Source organism: Culex quinquefasciatus, chromosome 2 (genome assembly GCF_015732765.1).
Source record: "Culex quinquefasciatus strain JHB chromosome 2, VPISU_Cqui_1.0_pri_paternal, whole genome shotgun sequence".
Classification (NCBI taxonomy): domain Eukaryota; kingdom Metazoa; phylum Arthropoda; class Insecta; order Diptera; family Culicidae; genus Culex; species Culex quinquefasciatus.
In genome coordinates this window covers 116,627,225-116,652,077 of record NC_051862.1, presented here as the reverse complement: position 1 = coordinate 116,652,077, position 24,853 = coordinate 116,627,225, and the positions used below count along the sequence as shown (strand labels likewise).

Below are 24,853 nucleotides of genomic sequence, written 5' to 3'. Positions count from 1 at the left end.
TGGTTGGCTTGCCCACAAGCAGAAAAAAATCAGTTCAATTAGTTGGGTGGTGACGCGCGGTCAATTATGTGGCATTGTGTGTGAAAAGAAGAGAATTTTATTTCGTGTTTCATCCTGGTTGGCTTGCCCACAAGCAGAAAAAAGTTCAATTAGTTGGGTGGTGACGCGCGGTCAATTACGTGGCATTGTGTGTGAAAAGAAAAGAATTTTATTTCGTGTTTCATCCTGGTTGGCTTGCCCACAAGCAGAAGAAAATCAGTTCAATTAGTTGGGTGGTGACGCGCGGTCAATTATGTGGCATTGTGTGTGAAAAGAAGAGAATTTTATTTCGTGTTTCATCCTGGTTGGCTTGCCCACAAGCAGAAAAAAGTTCAATTAGTTGGGTGGTGACGCGCGGTCAATTATGTGGCATTGTGTGTGAAAAGAAAAGAATTTTATTTCGTGTTTCATCCTGGTTGGCTTGCCCACAAGCAGAAGAAAATCAGTTCAATTAGTTGGGTGGTGACGCGCGGTCAATTATGTGGCATTGTGTGTGAAAAGAAGAGAATTTTATTTCGTGTTTCATCCTGGTTGGCTTGCCCACAAGCAGAAAAAATCAGTTCAATTAGTTGGGTGGTGACGCGCGGTCAATTATGTGGCATTGTGTGTGAAAAGAAAAGAATTTTATTTCGTGTTTCATCCTGATTGGCTTGCTCAAGTCCTTCCTACATCATCGTTGATCGGGAGGCACGACGTCGTGTGAATTGTTGCATTAAAATAAGTTTAAGTATTACTGTAAATGACTGTAAAAAGTCCTTCCTATATCATCAATGTCGTCTGGGTAATCGTGATGAAAAATTACATTTATTCAGTATTTAAATACCTGTGCGCGAGTGTTTTGGTGTGCTAATTAGAAAGACCTTTCCATAGCATCGTTGCTCGGAAGGCTCGCCGACGGGTTTGTTATGAAAGTCCTCCCCATAGCATCGTAGCTCGGGAGGCATCGAAAAGCCAATACCTTATCCTACTAACCCAAAAAAAAAAATAAAATAATCACGTGATGCTTGAAGGAGATGCTGTGGATTCAACGGTCTCAAGCGGTATCAACAAGTATATAGCGAAAAACTATGTGCTTGATGAGTCTGCAACTTCAACTATCGGACTAACATTCCTCCCTTTTGTTGAACTGCAGGCTTCTTGGGAGGGCGCCGGTATTGACTAATAAAGTCGGGGTCTTCAGGGGTTAAACAGTGAACGGATGGTTGGCTCCCACTGATCATTTTTGATTCATTGTTTAACTTCAGCTGATCTGTCAATAACGGAGTAGCAGCTCATTGGCAGTCAACCATGCTCATGCTCATGCTCATGCTCATTTCTGTTAGTTTCTGCATTCTTTAGATAGGAATGAAATGCATCTTTTACCCCCTCGATTATAGTTTTTTTGTTACGAAGTGTAACACAACACAGCCTTCGATCATCCCCCCCCCCCTCTCTTCCCTTCCATCAACTGCGCTGCCCATAATTGAAAATTCGGCTATTATGCACAATCAAGTATTCCGAGAAAAACGCGTTTTAGTGTTTGTCACAAAATCTCCGTCAAGGCAATTTTCCATAAGAGTGGCATTTTAGCCGTTTGGTTTTTCGCCGATGCGCCAAGTCTAAACACTATTTCAGTGAAATTCGAGTTCCAGAAGATGCGTTGGAACATCCTCTACCACCTGGTACTAATATCTCGATTTTGTCAAAAGTGGATATTAGCCGTTTTTTCAATGGTGGGCAGTGCGTTAATTAATAAAAGAACGCTCCCATACAAGTTTGTTTGAACGAGTGACAAGATAGCACTGCTGCGAAGAAGTACCATAAATCATACAAAAAAATGCTTTTCGGCGAAACGTCCTTTCACGACATTGACTTTCGGCGAAACGTACGGCGAAACAACATTCTGCGGAATGACCGTATTCGAAACGACGGCGAAATGTACCAGATCCATTTTTCCAAGTCATCCAAAATAACTCATTAAAATAATTCTTTGATTCCCAAATTTTAGCGAATGAATTATGAAGTTAAATTCACGATTTCACGATTTTTTTACGCTGAGTGCACAACTTATCCATTTTTGAAGTTGATCGCAGTAAACACTTTAGTTTCGTCGAGGTATGATAGACTTCGGCTTCCTGAACACGCTCCAATCGACAGAATTAAATCTTAGTGAATTTCCTGGTACTTAAATTATAAATGGTATAAAATTATAAATTTCGCAACCATGCGCACCCTCGTGAAAAAAAAGTACAGGTCTGCAATTATAATTGTGGAGTCCAATAAACTTTAATTAAAACTTTTTGAATGCAATTCATCCTTAAAAAGGCAAAATTACTTTGTGAAACACGAAAATGGGATGATTTCATCGTTCATGTTTGTCCATTCTCCTTGCACACGCCACGCTGCTTCTGCCTGGGTAAAAGGGTACTGCTCGTTGCATGGTAAACACTATTCGATTGTTTTTATTGATGAACACGTTCACAGAACTTGAGCGCCCGCTCGCTCGTGCCGAAACCGTCCTTGTGCCCATCTCTCTCCCTGCTGTCTCTGTGGGCCAGCTGGGGCTTCGTGAACAATTCACAAGCAAAACCACCACCACGTTCGCGTTCTTCTATTTTTATTTCACGTCAGCAGCAGCAGCAGCAGCAGCAACCAGGCAACTAGACCCGCAAATGTGCGCAATTCCATAATGCATTGAATAAACCATAAAAGTGTCGAGTTAGTAGATTATTAGGAAACGTCGATTCTAATAAAATTTGACCCAATATGTATGTGTGCACATAGTAACAGGCCTGGTTCGACCAAATTCTGAACAGGGCTTGAACCTTGTAGGGAAAACTCCGTTGCTTCGGTTCAACTATTGGCAAACTACCCTCCCAATGCAGAGGTGAATGCAAAGTGAGACAACTTTTCTCGCTCGTTTCGGACATTTTCATCGCACACGTACACCGCGTACAAAAGTGGTCGACGAGGATCGTTGGAGTCTTAGGACACACTTTTCCGTCGTAACGTGATTACTATCCGTGCTTTTTTCGAGTTCTGCCATAATTCCCCCCTACTCTCACACTGTCGTATACATATCGGAACGACTACGACGGTCGAAAGGACCACCTCCCGAGAGAGCCATATTCCAGCATTATCTCCAGCCTGCCTGTGCCCCTGCCAGGCGATTCCCTCGCGGTGGGTCGACCCGACCTCCAGCCAGCCACCAACCGCATGTACGATGTGTCCTCATCGGGACCACGTTTTGTCATGGCACACGATATTATTGCACACAGACCGGCTGAATCGTGGTGGTGGGATGACGTACATTATAGTTAGCAGCCCCCTTTTATACGTGATGCTGGGCTGCTGGATGGTGCCAGCAAATGCGTGGAAATTGGTAAAAATTTCGTTATCATAAACGATTCAGGGAAATTCTATTTAGAACGGTTTTGCTTAGACATTGACCTACTTATTCAAAGACTCGACATTAGTCAGTTTTTATCCTTACCTAATTTTAAGTGATTAACATTGAACAAAATGCTTGACCATTTTTCTTTATTCTTCTTTCAAATGCAACAAATCAAGACTAACATTTCAAAAGGGCCAAACATTCAATATTACGCCCTTTTAAAATGTTAGTCTTGATTTGAAAATTTTGAAAATAATGTTTTCGAAAAGATCGGAAAATTTCACAAATGTTTCATATATTAACATTGAAAATCGGACCATTAGTTGCTGAGATATCGACATTAAAAAATGGTGGGCTGTTTGGGTGAGACTTAGAAAACATCAATTTTCCTGTTTTTAAACCTTTGCATTGCAATATCTCAGCAACTAAAGGTCGTATCAACAAAGTCCGAAGAAGCAAAATATAGAGAATTTTCTCAGCTTTTCAAAAATATTTTTTTTCAAAAGTGTGCAAATATGTGCACTAATTTAAAAAAAAAATGAAAAACTGCGACCAGAGCTGAAAATGTCAGGGGTCCTGACGTGAAAATCGGCGACGCATACACGATTTTTTCAGATCCATTCACTGAACCGCAAAAACGTGACATAAACAAACCCGACTCAGTCGTGAGTGCCCTAGCTCACTGAGCAGCTGCAATGCGAGGCAGTAGTCGACCAACGCTCATTTGACGTTGCACGCACACACATAAAAAAAACAAGTTTTTACACAAAAAGTTGGTATTTATGCGTGGAAATGTAATTTTGAATATAAGTTATGGTTGTTTTAAGTGTTTTGCACAGTCTAGAACCATTCAATTGTTTAAAAATACTCAAAATAGTGTTTAGAGAGGATTTTACGAGTCAGTCATACGACACGAATTGAGTGAGTGTAGCTCATTTTTTCACGTCTCTCATTCTCCAGCAGCCGACCGGCACGAGTCAGGCGGCAGTGGTTGAACGGACACAGTAGGCTTACAGTCACATGCTAGCAGTGAACTGACATTTTGGTTTGCTTCATGTGTACGCTGGGTTGGAAACATTTTGCAGGCCTGACTGCGACTATTTAAAAAAAAAGTCACCTAAATATGGATTTAACTTGAAAACGGTGCACTTTATCAAAATTTTACTACAGTACTTTTTGATAGCAAATTTGATTTTACATCGAAAAATGAAGTTGAAAAAAATTTGCGACCAATATTTCGATTTAAAAAAAAAATCAGTATTGATTACAAAAATCATAACTCGGTCAATAATTTTTTGCACAACCTGGAAATTTCTGAAAAGTTGGCATTTTATGTCCTCTAAAACATATCAAAAAATAAAAAAAAATAAAAATAGTGTTTTTTTGCAAATCAAATTTTAGTGATAAAAAATTAAATAAAAAAAATCACCAATTTTTTTTACCGTGTATCATTTTTTTTCCAGTGCAGTCCGTATCCACTCCTACAACTTTGCCCAAAACACCAAATCGATCAAAAAATTCCTTCAAAAGATACAGATTTTTGAATTTTGATACATCATTTTTGTATGGACAGCTGCGAAATTTGTATGGAAAATTATATGGACAAACTAATGATGCAAAATGGCTTCTTTGGGCATACCGACGGCACCAAAAAAGTTTCAGTCGGATTAAAAAATACAAAAATTAAAATTGAAGAAAAAAGACCGATTTCGTAGAGAATTGCTCAGCATGTTTTATAACTTTCAGATGGCCGACTGGTTAGAGTCCCAGACCATCAATCCAGAGGTGTGAGTTCGAATCCCACCTGATTCAGTTTCGTTTTTGTTCCAATTCCTGATTCCAAATTTCAAAGATACCGACCGGGATTTGATCCCTGAACCTTCTGCTTGTGAGGCAGAAGCCGTAACCATTAAGCCACGGAGCCGGTTATGGACAGCTGCCAAATTTGTATGGAAAATTATATGGACAAACTAATGATACAAAATGACTTCCGAAGTCACCAAAAAAGTTTCAGCCGGATTAAAAAATACAAAAAATAAAATTTAAAAAAAATCGATTTCGTAGATAACTGCTCAGCAGCGCTTATATCATCAACATCAAAAATGTCGAGCTGTGTAATATCATGCCATGTTTAAATCTGGAGTTTTTTTTTAAAAGGACCAATAAAACAAATTTTCAGTTTTTGCTTTTTGGGTGTTTTTTAATACCCCTGACTCAAGGCGGTTTCAAAAACACCCAAAAAGCAAAAACTGGAAATTTGGTTTATTGGACCTTTTCAAAAAAAACTCCAGAAATATTTTTTTTAATATTTTTCATCCAAAATCATGATTATTTTTGAAGTAGGCTGGAGTCATTAGAAAACGCAACAAACCCGAAAATCTCCTTTCTTTTGCCAAAGGCTAAGCATTTTTACAAAATCCCACAAAATAACAAATATTTAAACAATTTCATTGTTCTAATAATCGTCAAACAGAACCGCACAAATCTACAAAAGTTTAAAGAACAGCTTACGCAAACAGTACACAAAACTTTGTGGCAAAAAAAAATTAAAACTAAAGATCAAAAAAGCTCATAAAATGCTCAGAAAATAAAAAAAAAGTGGTTCGAACATCTGGCAAGAGCAATTTTGACAGTTCGGGCTGGTGTGGAAACAGCGACAGACCTTCCATCACAAAGGTTTGAGAACTCTTTTTAGGGCAAAATGAAGGACGTTATCAAGTTTTGATTCCAATTAGATTTTGTTATGGAATTATCTTTTAATAGGAATATAAAATAAGATTTAATTCCTGAAAAATCATAAAGCTTAAATGATTTCAGGATTAAATTTTCTAAAAGTTATATCTGAATAGGAAACCCATGACTCGTTACTGAGTAAAGACAATGTTTAGCTTAATTTGCTGAATAGCATGCAGTGTCAGCCCCATTTAACTTTAAGGCAAATTTTAAATGCTTTATTCACCAGTCTTTTCTGTAATTCTGTCTGGTTTCATCTTTTTGAAAAGATTTCGTTATCAAAATGTAACCCTTATCATACACTATGAGGATTCTTCTTAATACTAAATTCGAGTTGATGGCGTTTAATTATTCAGCTAAAAACAAAAAAATCAGTAAATAGTCTTTCAAAATTTCTTTTTAATTTTGTTTCTCTTTTGACATTCGATAGAAATTTATTCAAAACTTCCAACTTTGAACAATTTGTATGACCCTTCTTTAAGAGTTTGAATATCCCAGTTCTTCAAAATTGATTATTCAACGGAATAGTCTTTCTAAAGCCTACATAGCGATGCACAGTAATAGGACTCGAACAAACTTTAGTTAAAATTTACCTTAAAAAGCACTATAAATCTCTTTTGATATTTGATATTTCACGACGATTACAGTCATCCCACATATTCGGAACGGTTTACAGATCGGCCAATGTTCAACAAATCATAGAAAATCGTTAATTGAACATAATGATTTGCTTTTACCTTCATGTGAAAGCTTTTCTTGCGATCTTTCGATTGATGTATAGACCGGCTGTACATTTTTACGTTTTATATCAAGTTTTTAAAGAAAAACATTGACCCTTGAAATCCACAAATTTGGAACACTTTTTTCTTACGATGTAAACATTTTTTTTTTCTCTCGAGGAGTACATATTTTTTACAAAATACTAACTTCACACTCTGAAACCAAAAAAACACATGCTTAGTAATGTTTTATGAATGGTCTGATAACTTTTTTGTGAAAATATCAGTTAAATTCAGGTGTTCCACAATTGTGGGAGGCACAATAACATCCCACAATCATGGAACAGGCAATTTGGAGGCAGTATTTGCTGCTCTGGATAAAATAATTTTGAAATGCAGTTTTTTGTTGAAAAAGTACTACTTTTACAAGTGGAATAGCAAGATAATGTACAAATAAAGGTCCTAAAAATAGCAGGGTCGACAGAAAAGTTGCATTTGGCATCCTATTGACAAATTACCACAAAAGTGTTCCGAATTTGTGGGTGTTCCGAATATGTGGGATGACTGTACCACATTTCTCAAGTTTATGACTCATGAATAAGGCTTTGATATACTTTCCAATGATGTACAGTATGACGGTTCCATTTGTTATTTTTACTTAAATTTACGGAAAGTTATGTAAAGTGCGTTTTGGTAAGCAGATTTGGATTTTTTGAGTATTATTCCTTATCACGTTTTTTATGAATTATTTATCGAACAACTCTCAATCAATAGTACAAGTTTTTCAATATTTTTGTTTAAAATATTTTTGAATGTAAATAATGAATACTGAATTGAAACGAATTGGGAAAAAATAACACCCTTCTAGTAAATATTGATTTAAACTTATTCAAGTATAGTCCTACTGCTTATAAATTTGTCCACAGTTCCAACCTTTGCCAAATATCATGTACAATCAGCCAAGTATAATCGGTGCCAGCGGTTTTTACGGTCTTTATCTTCGCACGAAGAGAAGTTTATTCGGGTCTCTATCTCTCAAAAAACGCAAGTATCGACACCACACATCGTCTTCTACCTTCTGGCGCAGCATAAAACGTTCTCCAATTTCGGTGCTATTCTGAGTCTCTCTATCTGTCGCACACAGCCAAACATGCTGTTGTGTTGGTTCGATTGCAAATGTTTGTTTTCAAAATTTTCTTTTCTAAATGAATTGTAAACATTGACTGCGCCGTCGCAGTGCAGTTTTCCTCGATTTTTTTTTATGGGCACCCGATTTTGCTCTCCCTCGCAACACCACCAGCGCCGAGTCTCTCCCAAATCGCCGTCGTTTCGGGTTGCTTGAGTAGGGGAAGGGGGTCTATTTCGGTCTTACGTTTACCTTTGTGATCAAGTTGACGGGTGTTACCTTTAAGTTTGGTGTGATCCTATCAACACTCATTCTATTGAACTTTTCATGTTGTATTTTTTTTTAAATTGTTTACAGAATTTACGGACTTCTTCTAATCTAATCATAATGTCTTATAATTTTGCAACACTGCCAGGTCACATCGACACTTTATTGTAATTTATAGAATTTATCAAGCATAAATACATTTTAAAACCTTTCTGAATTTTTTGGATAGTTATTTGAAGAACTAAATGAAGTGTGATGGTTCAGCAACCTTATCATAAGCAAATTTGTGTAAAAAGGCGATACAAATCTGAATAAAATATATCCCTCTTGGAACAAGGGCGTCTATGTTCCCCACCCTGTCGCGCTTCATGCAAATTTGTCCCATCATTTTTTTTGCCCGAAAATATGTGCCGTACCCCAGCTCGTATCGCCTAGTCGCTTCTGGCAAACCCCTCCAGTATCTGGTATCCGTATCGTGTGCCGTTGACGACGACGTCGGAGCACATTAATATTTGCGGATGTGTTGGTGCAAAAGTAGCACCACACCGGATCAGAGCTCAGAGAAGACATAAAAGCAAATTGAGAAAGGAAGGAAGGAAGGAAGAGTGCCGGAGTACAAAGCCAGATTTAAGAACGAATTCGAAGGGGTTTTTCGCTCGGCTCGGACGGGCTGCTCTCGGAGTTGTGCTCGGTTTTTCCGATATATTTTATTATTATTAAAAAGTAATAGTATTACGCCAGCACAGCACCGTGTCGGATCGAAAACGGAGCCGTGGTCGTCGCCATCGTCGGGGAGTCGTCGAAGAGTCGTCCAGGCGCAAATGGGAAAGCGCAGCCTAAAAAAGTTCACGGATGGTTATAGCTCGCTATAGGTATTGCTTGCTGTGGTGTAGTACAAGAGTTTATAGTTAATAGGGTTTTGTAACGCAACGTTGGTCTGACATCTTTCGAAATTAGTAATGACTGTGCGGTTCGGCTGTGGTGGAGCAGCGGCAGCAGAAGCACCAGCAGTCTCGAGTGAAACCCAGCAAAGTCCGTCGATCGATTCGATTCCTATCAATCATCGTTGAAGCCTCCCCAGGTTCAAACCGGAGCACGAGTGTGAGTGTGTGGGCTGTTATTTTTTTTAGATTGTGTTCTGTGAAATCCAACCGAAGCCTGGCACGAATTGGAGCGCCCTAAAAAGATTATCAGGGGTATAAAAGTTTAAAGAAATAATCATATATCTCGTCGTTGACGTCGTTCTCTGGTTGGTGCGTTTTGCGACTGAACGTGTTCTGAGCTAGCGAATAAAAGAGGAAAACCCCGGTCTAGTTCCGTTCTGCACTGCTAGTACTCTACAATCTGCTAAGGTATGTGTAGTTATACAACACCGAGATGGGAGGTTGCAGGTTGCAGCCATACTACCGATATGTTGTCGGTTTAGCAGCCTGTCCCTATGACCGTGTGAGTCCGTATGGATATGGTCGTTTGCCATGCTGCTATATTCGGGTAAATTTAGATTCGTTAATTATGGATATGCAAGATTTATTTATTTATACGATTCACGTTTGTTTGCTAGCTGGCTAGCTTTATAGCGCCCGGACCGGATCGGTGGTAGGCGAACACGTTTTGTACTTGGTACTTGGAACTGAACTGAATTGCGATTTGCAACCCCCCAGTTGCAATCGAACGGGATTGCGCGCAGCTTTAATTTGCAGCTGCAGCAGTTGCTGGATGTCCCTGGAGAGTGTGTGAAACAAGAAAAAATCCATTTGAATATTGTAGCTTGTTTAAAGTTTGATATAATTTATTAATGTCCGGGCTATTCAAAGGGTAACGGGATAGGGAGTCAAATGATATGATTTTGAAAATTATAATAAAACCATGTAAAAATGAATACTTCCTTTGCCACCTTCATAAAACTTTTCTATAATCATGATTTTATTACGTAATTTGGTCTACAGAACTGCACAACAAGTCTTCATTAAAAGAAAACAATTTCACCAAGACAATTTTACAATTTCACCTAAAAAAAATTTCACAATGCATAAAATTGTAAATGCTTCATACTCGACTAGCTCTAATTTCGTGAAAGTGCGACAAAATCTGGCTCCTGCCGATTTTGTGACACCGACTCCAGCTCTCCAAAAAGACTCAATTTCACAGCCTTGATGAGTAACCCCTGAAGTGATCTGGGAATATGTAATCAAAGATGGCGGTCCGATTTCGTATGCTGAATATCGAGATTATTTATTCCAGCCACTCAAGCTTTCTTTGCTAGAAGCAGCGAAATGGCCTAAATAAGTTTGCTTAAATGGTTTGCAACTCAGAATAAAAAAAAACTCTTTATAATATTTGCAGTGAAACAAAACTCAAATTCATATATTTGAAAGCACGTTGCAGAACAAAAGTAAAATTTTCTTGAGTGGAAGTCAATTCACCAAAAGTTGGTGAATTGACTTCCCAAACACAGACTACTGTGTCAAAATAGCGTGCAAGAAGGCCGAACGGTTGGACGCTCTTTGTACGAATACAAAGGGTTTGGAATGGATTTTTGAATATTTGTTTTCTTAACTTAGGGGAACTATACCCTTTCTCAGCCTATTTCTATTATCGGCCTATCAGCACTTTGATCATGAATTACAGCTTAAATAAAATGTTTTTGACTGTTCCAAAGTAATCAATAGCTCAAATAAAAGTGAGCAAACAACTCATCATTGTTGATACATCTGAAAATGTTGATTTAATAGCGGAAAACGGCAAAAGTGATGAGAATTGGTCGAACGGCTTAGTGTGCTTAAAATGGGTATATTTCCCCTACTTCACTGTCCTGCTTGACAGCTCTTTCCAAGGGGACCATAGTTTTTAATAAGTTAATAATAAGTTTATAATATACCGTCAGTGGGGGTGACTATGGGTCAAAAAACGACACATCTCTCGTAATTTCTTAATAACAAAAACAATTCAAATAACATCGAAAATCTTTTATCGTAGAATTGTTCTTAGATAGTTTACTAACATTTTCCCAAAATATGGTGTAATTTGATGGACTCTACCTAAAATGGGGAGGGGTGAAATTGGGTCAAATGAAACTAAAATGATGCTCAAATACAAAGATATGGTAAAAACAAGTCATCCAACAGTGTTTCTTGTTCGATGGCATCGTATCGACATGCTAAAATGTTTGATGTAGAGATTTTCAAACATTTGGGTACTTTTTGATCAATTCCAACAAAAAATTTAAAAAGTTGATTTTTCGAGAGGTTTTTTTTGGCCAAAATGTACCTCAACTTTAGACAGCTGCAAAAATGACAGGATTTGTTCCAGGAACGAAATTTTTTCAGCAAAGTCGAAACTTCGGATTATCAAGTGTAAACATTTTTTTATATTACAATAAAAAAAAAGTGATCGGGAATGGTTTTTGAGCGTGTGTTTAAACGTTGTACAAAAAAAATAACAATAGTGACAAAATGAGCTTCTTATCGGCACCAATAATAACGGTGCTGAAAATTTCTTTGTAGGGTGCTAACAAGTATTACTTTTTGACATCGTTTTGGTTTTTAAGTTGACCTAATACAATTAAAAAGCGAATAAACAAACATTTCACTGAAAATTCAATTCAAAAGTGTTTTTGGAACTGCAAAAAAAAACTGCACGATTTTTTTAGCACTCGTCGTATTTCCCCTATTCGGCAGAGCCTCTTTGGTTCACTGTACGACTCGAGCTGAAAAAAATGATCGAACAAATTCGACTAGAATCTTCACACAAAATGTTTCAAATTTTCTGTAGCTCGAATCGTATTTCTCAACCCGCAAGTGTGTGCCTGCTCACCGCCTGCTAGCCTAGCAGCGTCATCTTTTCCTGTTATTTTTATCAAATCATAAATTTTCATAAAACATAACATCCATATTATTCAAATTGCCTCACTCTCTCTTTTTGTTGTGCGGCGTTCGGGTCGGCACTCACCACCGTCTCCTCGCCCCGTCGCCTTGTATAAGTCTATCTACCTACTTTATATTTTAATTCACGTGCGGTGATAAATTGATTTTGTTTATATCTCTCGTAGCTCTTTATTATTGCTTGCATCTCGTTCTGGCACACGGCGCCGACCGGTTCGTTCCCTTCCACGTTTTTGCTTCATCTCTCGTTGCGCTCTCTCAAATTACCGGTTTATTCATCTTTCCTTTGTGAGAGCGCGCGCCGTTTGTGTTGTTTTTTTTTTCTTTACTTCTCTTCCGTAAATTTATATTTTTATTATACAAAGCAGGCTGTGTCACTAATTTCTATCTTCTCTCTCTTTTTTCAGACTCTCTCTCAGCCACTGCCAGCGCCGTTGATGGACAAACAGGTTATTCACTAAAAATACAAATTCATTGTAATTGAATCATCTATGTTCGGATAAAACGGACACCAAGACCAACGCACGGTTCTCCGGGAGCACATCCGTCGTGCCGTGGTGGCCATCACCACCAGCAGAGAGTTCTGAGGAGAGAATCGGACAGCTTCTCTCCCTCTCACGCTTTCTCGGTAGATTAGGAGAGGTGAGTGTCACCACTACCATCGCGATCCGGCGATTCCTGCCCAGGGGGTTCCGGGGTGGTAAACAACACATTGGCCCTCTAGGTTGTAGTCTACGACGATTACCCACGCTGACGGTCGGTAAAAACACCCGAATCAAATCCCCTGCCTGTGTGTGGAGGAAATTTAAAACTTCTGGCTCTCTCGGCTGAGACTGCCGACGACGGTGCGGAACATGAACCAGCACCACAACCATCGGAGCTCGGAGGAACAGCAGTTCTCCGCGAGCAGCAGCAGCCGAAAGATGTAGGGATTACACACAACCCGCGCGCATCATTCGTCGAAGAATCGGTGTAAAGTTTTTCCCCCCTGCAAAGAAGAGTAGAAGAAGTGGCAAAACCACCCCCCGTAGCAGCAGCAGGATGGCCGCGGCAGGATGTTAAACTACACTCCCTCGCTCTCTGTGGAATTACGTTCAGTTTTCGTGCAAACGTGAAAGGATTATCTAATTAGCCGCAGCTGTGTGCTGTGGAATAAGGAATAAGAAAATGCTCTGCTGTGAGTCGGCAGCTAGTGGTTCCGGAGGCGCCGGTACAGGCTGCAGTCGTAATCAAGGTGGCAATAGAATGATGGGCAGTAATGGGCCGATGCGTCAGCCGGACAGCTTGCTGGACATTACGGCGCGGCTGGTGGCTCAGAATGAACCGTTTCAGAAGATCGAAGAGCGGTATGATCGAATACCGGAACCGGTGCAGCGGAGGATCATCTACTGGTCGTTTCCGCGCAACGAGAAGGACATCTGCATGTACAGCTCGCTGTCGAGGTAGGTTTGAGAAAGGATCGTAGACATAACCGGAATGGCCTCGGACTACTTAATCTATGTCGGCTTGTAGTGATTATGTACTAGGTGCTTGAAATTGAAGGCCGTGTTTGGGAAATGTTAGTTTTGTTCGGGAAGTTCATTTCTGCCAGAGTTCAGTGCTTGGCATTAGTAAGCGCAACATTTATGAACACTAAGTACTTTTTTTAATGTTTTGTGCCTCAATAATAATTTTGGTTATGAACGAGGGATAGGAGAATAGTGCTTTGGGAGCGTTCTTTTATTACTTAACGCAAAATTTGGGATTTTTGATCCCCCCTTAGTAACAATTCGTAACAGATTATCACTGATATTTGTCATTTTTTGTATGAGTGTCAAAAATGTCAGGGTGGCCACTCAAGTCGGGAAATCGGGAAAGTCGGGAAAAAGTCGGGAATTCGCCAAAATCCGCCAAAAATCGGGAAAAAGTCGGGAATTTATGTTTTTTTGTCAAAAAGTCGGGAAAAGTCGGGAATTCTGAGCATACTTGATTGAAAATTATGTTTTAACTCTTGAATAATTTTGTAATATTTTGTAAAATTTTCAAATTGAATTCACTCATTTCTGCTTTAGTAACTTACTTTAAATTTAAGGTTCTTTTCACTATTTCAATATATTTGAGTATAGAAAAGCTTTTAAAGGCATTCAAAATCTTAATGAATATTGGAGTCTTTGACACAGATTTTCATAATATTTTTTATGAATCAAATGATTGCTTTGCTTTTTGTTCATCAAACAAGAGGTAAAGTTAATGAAAAACTAATATAAAAATAGAGCCTATGGCCAGCTTAGAATTACGATTCTATTTCATTTTGTCACATAATTGGATATTTGGTAACAGATTCCAACTTGAGTTTGTCACCGGTTTTTTTTGGTGAATATTTTTAATTGTTTAACTAAATTTATTGAGTAATTTAAAATATTTTTTTTTCCAAATGTTGCCCTTGAACTTTTTTTTTGTGAGTATGGGTAAATAGATAAAACTTGATTTTCAGTTCTTGGAAAACTTAAATATCGAATAAAATCCAAAATTGAAAAACTTTTTTACGTTTTGGAAACATATAGAAAATATTGAAATTGCAAAAAAATAATCCAAGAAGTTTTTAGTTATTGCAAAATTGTTTTAAAAAATTGTTTCTTCAATTATTTTGCTTAAAATAAGTGGGAAAACATAAAATTAACTTAATTTTCATTGAAAAAAAGTTAAATACTGACCACTAGATAAATTAAAATTTATTAGAAAATTTAATATCGAAAATAACAAAATTAAAAAGGGAACTTATCAAAAACTTTTTTTTATGAATTCCTTGACATTTTTCTAAATCCTTTGAATGAATAATAACAGCAATTATGTTTCAATCATTCTTTGATTTAAAATATGATGCAGTTTTGAAAAAATAGGAACGCAATTATAAGTTCAGTTATCTTTAACTTTTTGTCATTTTCAGTTGAAACGAAGTATCCAAAACTATACGTTTGTCAATTTAAAAAATAACATGGAAGTTATAAGTATTGTTGAACTTTCGATTATTTTTTCAAAGATAAATTGTTTTTGTTTCTACTCTGAATCATAATAATGAAATTCCATTTTTGAAGTGTTTTTTTTTATTTATTGTTGAGTTTTTGTATTTACAAAAAAATATCTATATTTGGATTTTTTTTTTAAATTCATTGTGATTTTTTTTTCGCTGGTTAATATTGACTGTTCTTATAGAAAGTTTTTTGTTTGAAATCATTCTTTAGATAAGAAATGTCTATTATTTGAGCATTCTGGAAAAGTCTGGAAAAAAGTCGGGAAAAAGTCGGGAATTTGAAAATGGAATTTGAGTGGTCACCCTGGCTTTGGCGCTATAGGGGATGTTGGAAAATATTTAAAATTCCTCCAAAAAAAATCAAAGATCATTCTGAATGTAAAATTGAATTAGGAATTTAAAAGTACTTTCCTGGATTTTTGATTTAATGTTTTTGAATAAATGCCATTTTGAGGTTTCTTTTTTGGAAATTGTTGATAATTTTATGTACTACCAATTCACAAGAAACCGGACTTGGACTGACTTGAGGCCGCGTCCCCCACCTTGCTCCGTAAAACGAAAACGAAACGATAATTTTATGTGCTACCAATTCGGCCTTCTGTATTCATTCGATGTTATCTTGGAAACTATTGATCCAATTTTAAATGTTAAAAGTGAATCCCGTATGAAATTTTTTCATCCATTTCTAAAAAATATTTTTGGATTTCAAGATTACAACTTTGAAAAGGGCTCAATTCGAATTAACATACATGTCCTAAAGCCCTATGTATATTTTTTTTTTGTAAAAAAACATTTCTGACAACTTTTTGCCTTCCTCACCTTACTGAGGAAAGGTTATAAAATCACTCGAAATATGAACTTATTAGTTTGACCTCGTAGACCCACCTTCACGTATACATATCGGCTCAGAATCATTCTGAGCAAATGTCTGTGTGGATGTGTGTAGGTGGGTGGACAAAAAAAATGTCACTCGTTTATCTCCTGATCGGATGAACGGATTTTGACCGTATTAGTCCCATTCGATCCATCTTGGGGTCCCCTAGGTCTTTATTTAAAATCAGCAAGTTTAGTTAAGTACTTCAAAAGTTATGCTAAAAAAAACGATTTTGGCGTATGTTCGGAAGATAGTAAAAAGGGTGGTTTTTGTAAGAAAACCTATAATGTTATACATTTTCAGAGAGGTATGAAAGGTATTTCCAATGAGGCCAAAACATTGAAGATCTAACAACCATATCAAAAGTTATTAGCACTTAAGTGTTATTTATACACATTTTGGAGGCCGGATCTCAGATATTTCAATGAAAATGTTGTCCGGGTCCATCATGTGACCTGTCGTTGGTTAGATAATCAAAAGATCTTTCAAATGAGCCTAAAACATTGAGGATCTAATAACCCTATCAAAAGTTATTAGCACTTAAGTGTTATTTATACACTTTTTGGAGGACGGATTTCAGATATTGTGATAGAAATCTTGTCTGAATCTTCCATGCGAACTATCGTTGAATAGAATTTTTAACAGACCTTGCCGATGAGCCAGAAATATTGAAGGTCTGCGAACCCTATCATAAGATATGAGTAATAAAGTTGATTTGTTAAAAATGTTAAGGGGGAATGTTGCTATTTTTACTGAATGTATTGACTTTATGAATGTGAGGAAGGCACCAACCACCTAAAGGTGGATTATGTAACGTTTTGCCTTCCTCACCTTACTGAGGAAAGGCTATAAAATCACTCAAAAATGAATTTCTCAATTAGACCTCCTAGACCCACCTTCACGTATACATATCGACTCAGAATCAAATTCTGAGCAAATGTCTGTGTGTGTGGTGGGATGTTGATCAAAAAATTGTCACTCGATTATCTCGACATTGGCTGAACCGATTTTGTCCGTTTTGGCGTCATTCGATCTGTCTTGGGGTCCCATAAGTCGCTATTAAAAATTATGCAGTTTAGTTAAGTACTTCAAAAGTTATGCTAAAAAACGATTTTAACAAAAGTCCGGAAGATTGTAAAAAGGGTGGTTTTTGTAAGAAAACCCGTCATGCTATACATTTTCAGAAAGGTATTTAAAAGACCTTTCCAATGCGTCAAAGACATTGAAGATCTGACAACCCTATCAAAAGTTATAAGCACTTATGTGCTATTTATACGCTTTTTGGAGGCCGGATCTCAGATATGTTGATGAAAACGTTGTCCGGATCTCTCATGCGACCTATTGTTGGATAGGTATGCAAAAGAGCTTTCCAATGCGTCCAAAACATTGAAGGTCTGACAACCCTATCAAAAGTTATAAGCACTTAAGTGTTATTTACGCACTTTTTGCATTTTTGGTAGCACCCTTTAAATGTGAGGAAGGCGCCAACCACCTAAGGGTGGATTAAGTAACGTTTTTTCGATGGATCAACTATGGCCCCCTTGGAAAGAGCTATCAACTAGAACCTTTTTGTTGAGAAGAACCGCGAGGTTAAATCCATTTCAAACTCTTTGTGTGGCCGCACAACTAGCTCACTAGCTCACCATTTGATTTTACCGATTTTACTGGCCTGACTAAATTTAACCTCGTACGATTATCCACTTTTGTTGAAATTGAGACACAATGTTTTAAATGATAGTCCAATGCATCTTCTGGAACTTGAATTTCACTGAAATATTGTTCAGTGTCGGCTGCCGATGCGAAAATCCAAACGACTAATATCACAGTCTAATTGGGAAACACGTTTTTCTACATTTAAAACAAAAAAAACTGCAAAAAAATATAGTTGGCTGATACTTCAATCGAAAGATCACAAAAAAGCTTTCACATGAAGGTAAAAACAAATCATTATATTCAATTATCGATTTTCTATGATTTTTTGGACATTGGCCGATCTGAAAACTGTTCTTAATATGTGTGATAAATGTATGTTTGTTTGAAGCAAAAAAAAATATAGTAAAAAAATTGTTAAAAAATTAGTGAAATATTAAAATAGTTTTCTATTAGCAAAACACTAAACTGCAGTAAACTTTTATTAAACTTTTTTTTAAATAAATTGCGATAATTAAATAACGTACCGTTGTCTATTCCATAGTTATAAGTAATATTTTTTCGATTGAATTACGATGTAAAACACAGCTGAAAGGAACATCAAACCTCTGTTTTGTACCTAAATGAACTCACTGTAACTTGATTATTCACAAATAAAACCAAATTGAAATTGAAAAAATAAATAACGTACCGTCGTTAGAGAGTTCAGACTTAGTGTCTGCATTGTAAATTTTGTAATTAAATATGGTTTGAATTTTTTTTTTCACAGGGTCTCATCGATAAACTCCGTCGAACCGCAAAGTCTGAGCTTCTGCGCTGGCCTCAAGCTGGTCGAGTCCGGTTGCGTCGAGGACGTTCTGCAGGTTGGTTTCCACCTCAGCGGCGTCGTGTGGTCCTACCCGCCAAATCACAACCACCGACACTCGTCGTCGTCGTCGTCGTCAAACGTCCCATCCGGTGGCCGTAATGACCTGCCGTACCATCCGTACGCCAACGTCAACGTCAACAACAATCACCACCACCACCCGCATAACAACTACATCGGAAACAATAATCATCATCATAATCCGCACAACCATCGCCCTTTGACGCCCCCACCATTGCACCAGGCGGCCCCATTGCCACCGCCGCCCGGTGGTCCCCCGGGTGGTCCACCGATGGCAGCGGGCGCGATGGCGGTGGTTATTCCGCCCCCACCCGGGATTGCCCAACCAGTACCACCACAATACAACAATAATCCGAATATTGATCGTGATGGATTTAACAATATTTCAACCTCGTCATCTTCAGGCTCGGGTGCGGGCCACATGGAAGAGAACAAAAAATTCAAAGTGTCAGTCAGCTTCGATAGGTGAGTGTGCGTGTTTGTGTGTGCGTTTTTATGTATGAGCGCCCCCCCCCCCCCTTTCCGAAAGAATAAATGAAAAAAAACGAGTAAACGAGAACGGACGGATGAGAATGAGTGATTGAGTGTGTGGACCTGATGGCCGTGGTTTGGGGAGCCTCGGGTTTTTTTTTTGTCATCGGATACCGGTGCAACCCGCATGGGGTTTGGTGTGGTGTAGGCTGTAACAAGAGAATATTTACATAGACATGGCAGTAATTTAATCGAATTTTGCAGATGTAAAATTACATCGGTCACGTGCAGCTGTGATACCAAGGACATCTTCTGGTGCCATCATGTCGTTGCGTTAGCTCTGTACAGGATACGAAACGCCGAAACCGTTAAATTAAGAGTTCCTATATCAGGTATATTATGCTCGTTGGATTCGATAGAGACAGAGGTCTTATCACATTTTTCTTACTTTTAGAAACATTACTACAAATGAACCGCCAACAGTTGCAAAAGTTTATCCAATACTTGATCTCCGAACATCACACCGAAGTCCTGCCGACGGCTCAGCGCCTAGCGGATGAAATCCTGCAGCAAAGGTCGGAAATCAACTCGATCTGCGGGGCACCGGATCCGACGGCCGGAGCTTCCAAAGACGACGATCACTCGTGGCATCTGGACGAGTCGCAGGTGTGCGAAGCGGTCAAGACCTACCTCGGCCAGGGCAGTTACTATTACAGCAGCAAGCACTTGAACTCCCTTTTTGGAAAGGTGCGCGAAATGTTGCGCGCCCAGGACTCGAACGGAGCGCGGATGCTAACGCTCATCACGGAACAGTTCCTAAACGATCCCCGGTTGGTTCTGTGGAAAAACCACGGAACTCCGATGACGGAAAAGTGCCGACAGCTGTGGGATCAGCTGGGAGCGCTTTGGGTTTGCATCGTGCTGAACCCAAAATCAACCCAGATAGAACGACTGCACTGGAAGGCCCTGCTGGAAAAGTGGTCCAAAAGCGATGTTTGTCCCCAAGAAGATCCAGACTTGCGTACCTCTACCCGGGAGAGCATTCGGGAGCGTTCGAACCGTGAGCGGGAGCGAGATCGTAACCGTTTCTTCCGGGAAAACAACCTGCGGAACATGATGTACTACAACCAGAACAATGCCAACGCAAACGATCAATACCGCAGAAACTACAATGATCAACACTTTAACGGACCGCCTCAGGAGGGTCACAACAACGGCCAAATTGAGAACTACGATAGTTCCGAGTCGGACTCGGACTCTGACGAGGAAATGGAAGAAGCGAATGAACCGGAAAACGGTGTAAATGACCGCGCCGATGCGGCAAATGCCCCGGACGAACAGAACCGTAACGTTGACGTTGACGTTGCCAACATCCTGCAGGACATCAACTTTGGTGTGAACGGCGAAGCGGGCAAGCCCGAGGAAAACGATTACATCAACCTGAACTTGCTGAATGAAAACAGTCGCCTTAATCCGATTCTTCCGGAAAACGACGACAGCTCGCGGGAATCGATGGACGTCGACAATGACGCAGCGATGGCCGGTCCGAGTGGACTCAACAGTGGCAGCAAAAACCCCTGCATTTGCGGGGCAGAAAAGTGCGGCTGCAATCGACCCGTGTTCTTCGACGAGCTCAAACCCAGCAAGTTTTTCGACTGCGAAGCGTCCAACTTCATGGTGACGGAAGACGCCAACCAAGGCTGCGAACCGTTGAAGGAGAACGAACTCGACCTGGTTCACGAGGGACCCGTGGAACTGGGCGGTGACGCTGAGGATAAGGTAGACAACAAGACCTGTGATATTTTGCGAAAGGACGGCAGCGTGCTGAACTCGTTTGAAGACCTTGCCGTACCGGGACCGTCTGGGTTGGGAAGAATGTCGTTGGCCTCTAAGCCGGTGGCGGAAATTTCGGTGCCCGTGCCCGCAGACGACTGTAAATGCCATAGTGATAGCGATAGTCTGATTGCTTCTTGCAGTAGCAACAATGAACCAGGCGCGTGCAGCGGTGGCAGCAGCAGCAGTGAAGATAAGTTACAAAAACCGGAAGATTCGGCCCAGTCTAGTCAAGCGAACGAAGATAAGGAAGTTCCTCGGGAAGAGGACCAAAACAAAGTCAACCAAAACGACGCCGAAGAGCCCCAACCGGGTCCATCGCGGGCGGCAGCAGCGGGGTATGGCAACAATAAAAGACCGCAGGCGGCACTGGCCAACGAACGCAACAATGCTGAAAACAACGCACGACCTTGCAAACGATTAAAGCTGAACAACGGAAACTGGCTCGGCAAGAACGTGAACAAAACTCCTCGGACAATTTTCCACAAAGCATTGGACGCCGTCAGCATGACCTGGGATAATGACCACTTGAAGTTCATCCTAGAATCGGAAAGCTATTCACTGCTCAGTCAAAACTCGGTGCAAATAGCCGGATCTAGCAAGTCAACTAGCAACAGTCCAAGCTCGAAAACGAACTTCAACACGCTTGGTCAACCGCTGTGGCACGAACAGATATCGATGACTGCGGCCCGGATCGATTCGCTTCGCTCTCATGGCCACATCGAGGCCGCCCTGCGGCTATCCGTAAGCGTGGTTCGCACCATGCGTGAAATCCAGCGTGATGCTCAAACACTTTGGCATCGCCACAAACCAAAGATCCCAGAGGTTAAGCCTGTCCCGGAACCAGTATGCAGCTGTCCAGGCCCCAGCAAGCCCGTGGAACCGCCGCAACAATTTCCTTCCAGTTCATCGTCGGCGTCCTCCTCCTCTTCTTCATCGTCTTCGTCCCGGAAGGGAGAGATGCCTCCTCCTCCCGTTCCAGGACCCTCTTCGTCGTCGTCCTCGTCCTCAAGTTCCTCCAGCAAAGCAAGCTGTCAATGCCCGGCACACCAAAGTCACATGCAACCTCCGCCGCCCCCGCCTCCTCCGGTGCCGCCACACCAGCAACAGTTCCAGCAGCATCCTCAAATGAAAAAAGATTGCTCCAAATGTCTACAGATCAAATGCTATTACGAGTCGGTTGGTTCAAGCTCATCTTCATCGAAGCACAACTACTACAACAGCATGATCCGCAGCAGCAGTAGCCGGAACGGGATGATTTGTCACTCGTCCAAGTGCAACCCATTCATTCCGCCGCCAGCGGAAATGTTCCGAAACCCGCAGCCGCACTGTAGTCGCGATTATCGCTACATGAAGTTCAACATGCCCCCGCCTCAACACCACATGCACCATCACCACCACGGTCACGGTCACGGCCATCAGCCTCCAAATGTGCCACCACTGATTGGGCCTCCGCCACCGGCGGGGCCACATCACCATATGCATATGCCAAACCACGGTGCCGTTCCGCCGCCACCAGCGGTTATGCCCGGAGCCGAGCATCCTCCTCCGCCCCCGATGGGCCCCAAATGCAACTGTCCTGTACATAAAGACGACACGGCAGGACCGTCATCGCAACCTGTACCGCCACCGGCGGTCCCAGGAAGCTCGTCCGCGCATCCAGCTCCTCCCCCACCACCACCTCTGGCACCGTTCCATCCCCAAGAAGCCATGCCGAGGCCGCCAATTCCGTCGTGCGCTCAGCACGATAAAAATCAGTGCTGCATCAAGAACATGTGCTGCAAGATCCAAGCTTCCCGAGGCCCCTCGTCGTCGGCAGCCGGTCCATCGTCCGCACCACAATCATCTTCCTCCTCCTCTTCGTCTTCATCGTCCCAGTTTATGCCACCGCCACCACAGCCCCAACTACCAGGGCCATGCAACTGCGGCATACACCCGGGAGGTCACCACGGCCCGATGTACGGTGGTCCCATGTACGGCGGCCCCATGCCAGGACCGATGCCCGGTCCAAGCACATCCCGGTGCGTTGCCAAACCGTACGATCGACCTCCTCCGGTATACCAGGAGTGCGACATGAACGGGTGCTCATCGAAGGCCAAACCTTCTTCTTCTTCGTCGTCGTCTAGTCGCGAAGCTGCAGCGGGACCGTCCTTTGGCAGCTTGGCCGCCGTGAAAGTACACCAACCGGAATGTGCCCTGCACAAGAAGTGTGGTGAAGCTGGCGGTACCAGCAGCAGCAGTGGATCTTCAAAGTCCAAAGCAAGCTCGAGCGGCAGCTACGGAGCGACCAAAGTCACTTCCCTGCTGGATCCGATCAAGATCAACCGCAAGCCAAACTGTCTGTCCAAGTGTATCGACTGCAGTGTCGGCTGCGAGGTGGAGTTCCCGCTGGACGCGATCGCCTGCATCTTTGACTGTTTGACCGAGGCATGCATCATGCCGGAGGCGATGGTCAACGAAATGAGCCGGATGGCGTATGAAATCGGTGCCAACGGCCAAGGCAATGCGGCAGCACCGGAAGATGTGAACATTATTCCGCCCAAGTATCGTCACATTCCGGTGCCCGGCAGCAAGGATCGCTACGAAACGTACTTGACGCTGGCCTTCGAGGCGGCCATTCTTGCCCTCAGCAAGCAGCGGATTATGCCCCATGGTCTGTACGCGCAGCACGTCGTTTGCAAACAGCAGGATCAGCTCATTTCACGACTGAGAAATATTGATCTTGATCAGATGTTGATCGACGTGCTGAAGAGTCTCAGCATACAACTGTTGGAGGGTGGTCCTACCAGCGGCCTGGGTGAGATGATTCATCCAGAGTCCGTTCCGATGCACACGTTGGCACGGTTCCTGTTCGCATCGCTGCTCAACCAGTATCCAGATCTGGCGTTCAACATCGGTCTACGCGCGATGAGATTCCCCATCCTGGAAAACGTGAACGAGGGTTCGATCAACGGGATCGAGATGCAGCACAACAACTTTATGCAGTCGCCGTACCCTCGTTGGTGGACACTCGGTCACCTGGAGACGCAACAGTGCTCGCTCAGCTCGACAATGATGAGTGCGGCCAAGGGCGATACCAAGCGGCTGTCGGCCGTGCTGGAAAACGCCCGTCGCAACATCCATAGCTCGTCGCATTTGTTCAAGGTAACTTGATCGCTTGAGTAGCCGGAACCACGTTCTAACAGGCTCCCTTTTTTCTCTCTTTTCAGTTGGCCCAGGACGCGTTCCGATTTGCCACGCCGGAGAACGGCCCCCGCAGCCAAACGCTGCTCGGGGTCGCGTTCGAGCTGGGTCTTCAGGTTATGCGCATGACGCTGACCTGCCTGAACTGGCGCCGCCGCGAGATGGTCCGCTGGCTGGTTACGTGCGCGTCCCACGTCGGTCTCGAGGCCCTCATGTCGATCATGCAGAATTGGTAAGTTGATCGAGATTTTTTTTACTCATGAGTGAAACTAGATCGGGAGACAAAATTCCAGTAGGGGGAAACCGCGAACAACGACCCAGTCTTTGTCCTTGGGTGTAGAATTCCACTTTGAACTTTTTCAAGTGCGCTTGCAAATTGTGAAAACCTTGGACACTAAAGTTGGATACATACCTTGGTTCCGACTCGGGATAACTCGGGAATGGGCGACCAAAGTAACATCCGTCAACTATCTTCAAGAGCTTGTAAAAAGCCGTTGTGTCCGTGGTGTTCTTCACCACCAGCTGGTTGCTTTTGTTTACTACTCCTGCTGGGCTGGCATTGTTGTTGTTTTTGTTTTCCGCTAGCTGACTGAACTTGTTGTGGTTGGGCAGATTCTGCTCCACTTTTCCTTCTCGGACCACAGCTCCGGTGACCTCAACGATCATTTTTTCGCTTCCGATTCACGGATATGGCATGAAAACTCCTCCACCTCCATCCGTCACACACTTCAAGGCACGCTACGCTTCTTTCATGCTGAGGATCGAGACTGATTTGCTTAAATACTACGCAAAATCGGGTACACACTAA

General features: G+C 41.5%; 2 protein-coding genes across 4 annotated transcripts in view; one reads left to right on the top strand and one right to left on the bottom strand.

Moving 5' to 3' along the window:
- The window catches only part of LOC6048638, a 57,545-nt gene that overhangs the window by 29,905 nt on the left and 2,787 nt on the right, over positions 1–24,853 (top strand). Inside the window, exons 1-7 of one of the 3 annotated variants that reach the window (XM_038256123.1) lie at positions 8,865–9,129; positions 9,215–9,609; positions 12,546–13,580; positions 18,442–19,023; positions 19,294–19,421; positions 19,484–24,006; positions 24,072–24,277. In XM_038256123.1, coding sequence (XP_038112051.1) covers positions 13,306–13,580; positions 18,442–19,023; positions 19,294–19,421; positions 19,484–24,006; positions 24,072–24,277 — 5,714 coding nt within the window. In that variant the 5' untranslated portion in view covers positions 8,865–9,129; positions 9,215–9,609; positions 12,546–13,305. Of the gene's footprint in view, positions 1–8,864; positions 9,610–12,545; positions 13,581–18,441; positions 19,024–19,293; positions 19,422–19,483; positions 24,007–24,071; positions 24,278–24,853 lie in introns of those variants that run through there. The other 2 variants (XM_038256124.1, XM_038256122.1) reach the window with 2 other exon arrangements.
- Positions 9,739–24,717, bottom strand: LOC119767463. Its single transcript, XM_038256125.1, has 2 exons — positions 24,458–24,717; positions 9,739–9,979 (listed from the first exon to the last, which is right to left on the bottom strand). Exons 1-2 carry the CDS (start codon positions 24,709–24,711, stop codon positions 9,829–9,831), a joined length of 405 nt encoding a protein of 134 aa, XP_038112053.1. The 5' UTR covers positions 24,712–24,717; the 3' UTR covers positions 9,739–9,828.

Excerpts from the sequence above, each read along its gene's own strand:
- LOC119767463 (XM_038256125.1), bottom strand. The coding sequence starts at position 24,711 with ATGATCGTTGAGGTCACCGGAGCTGTGGTCCGAGAAGGAAAAGTGGAG. Across the intron at positions 9,980-24,457 it reads TATCCCGAGTCGGAACCAAG|GGACATCCAGCAACTGCTGC; the intron begins GTATGTATCCAA and ends CACACTCTCCAG.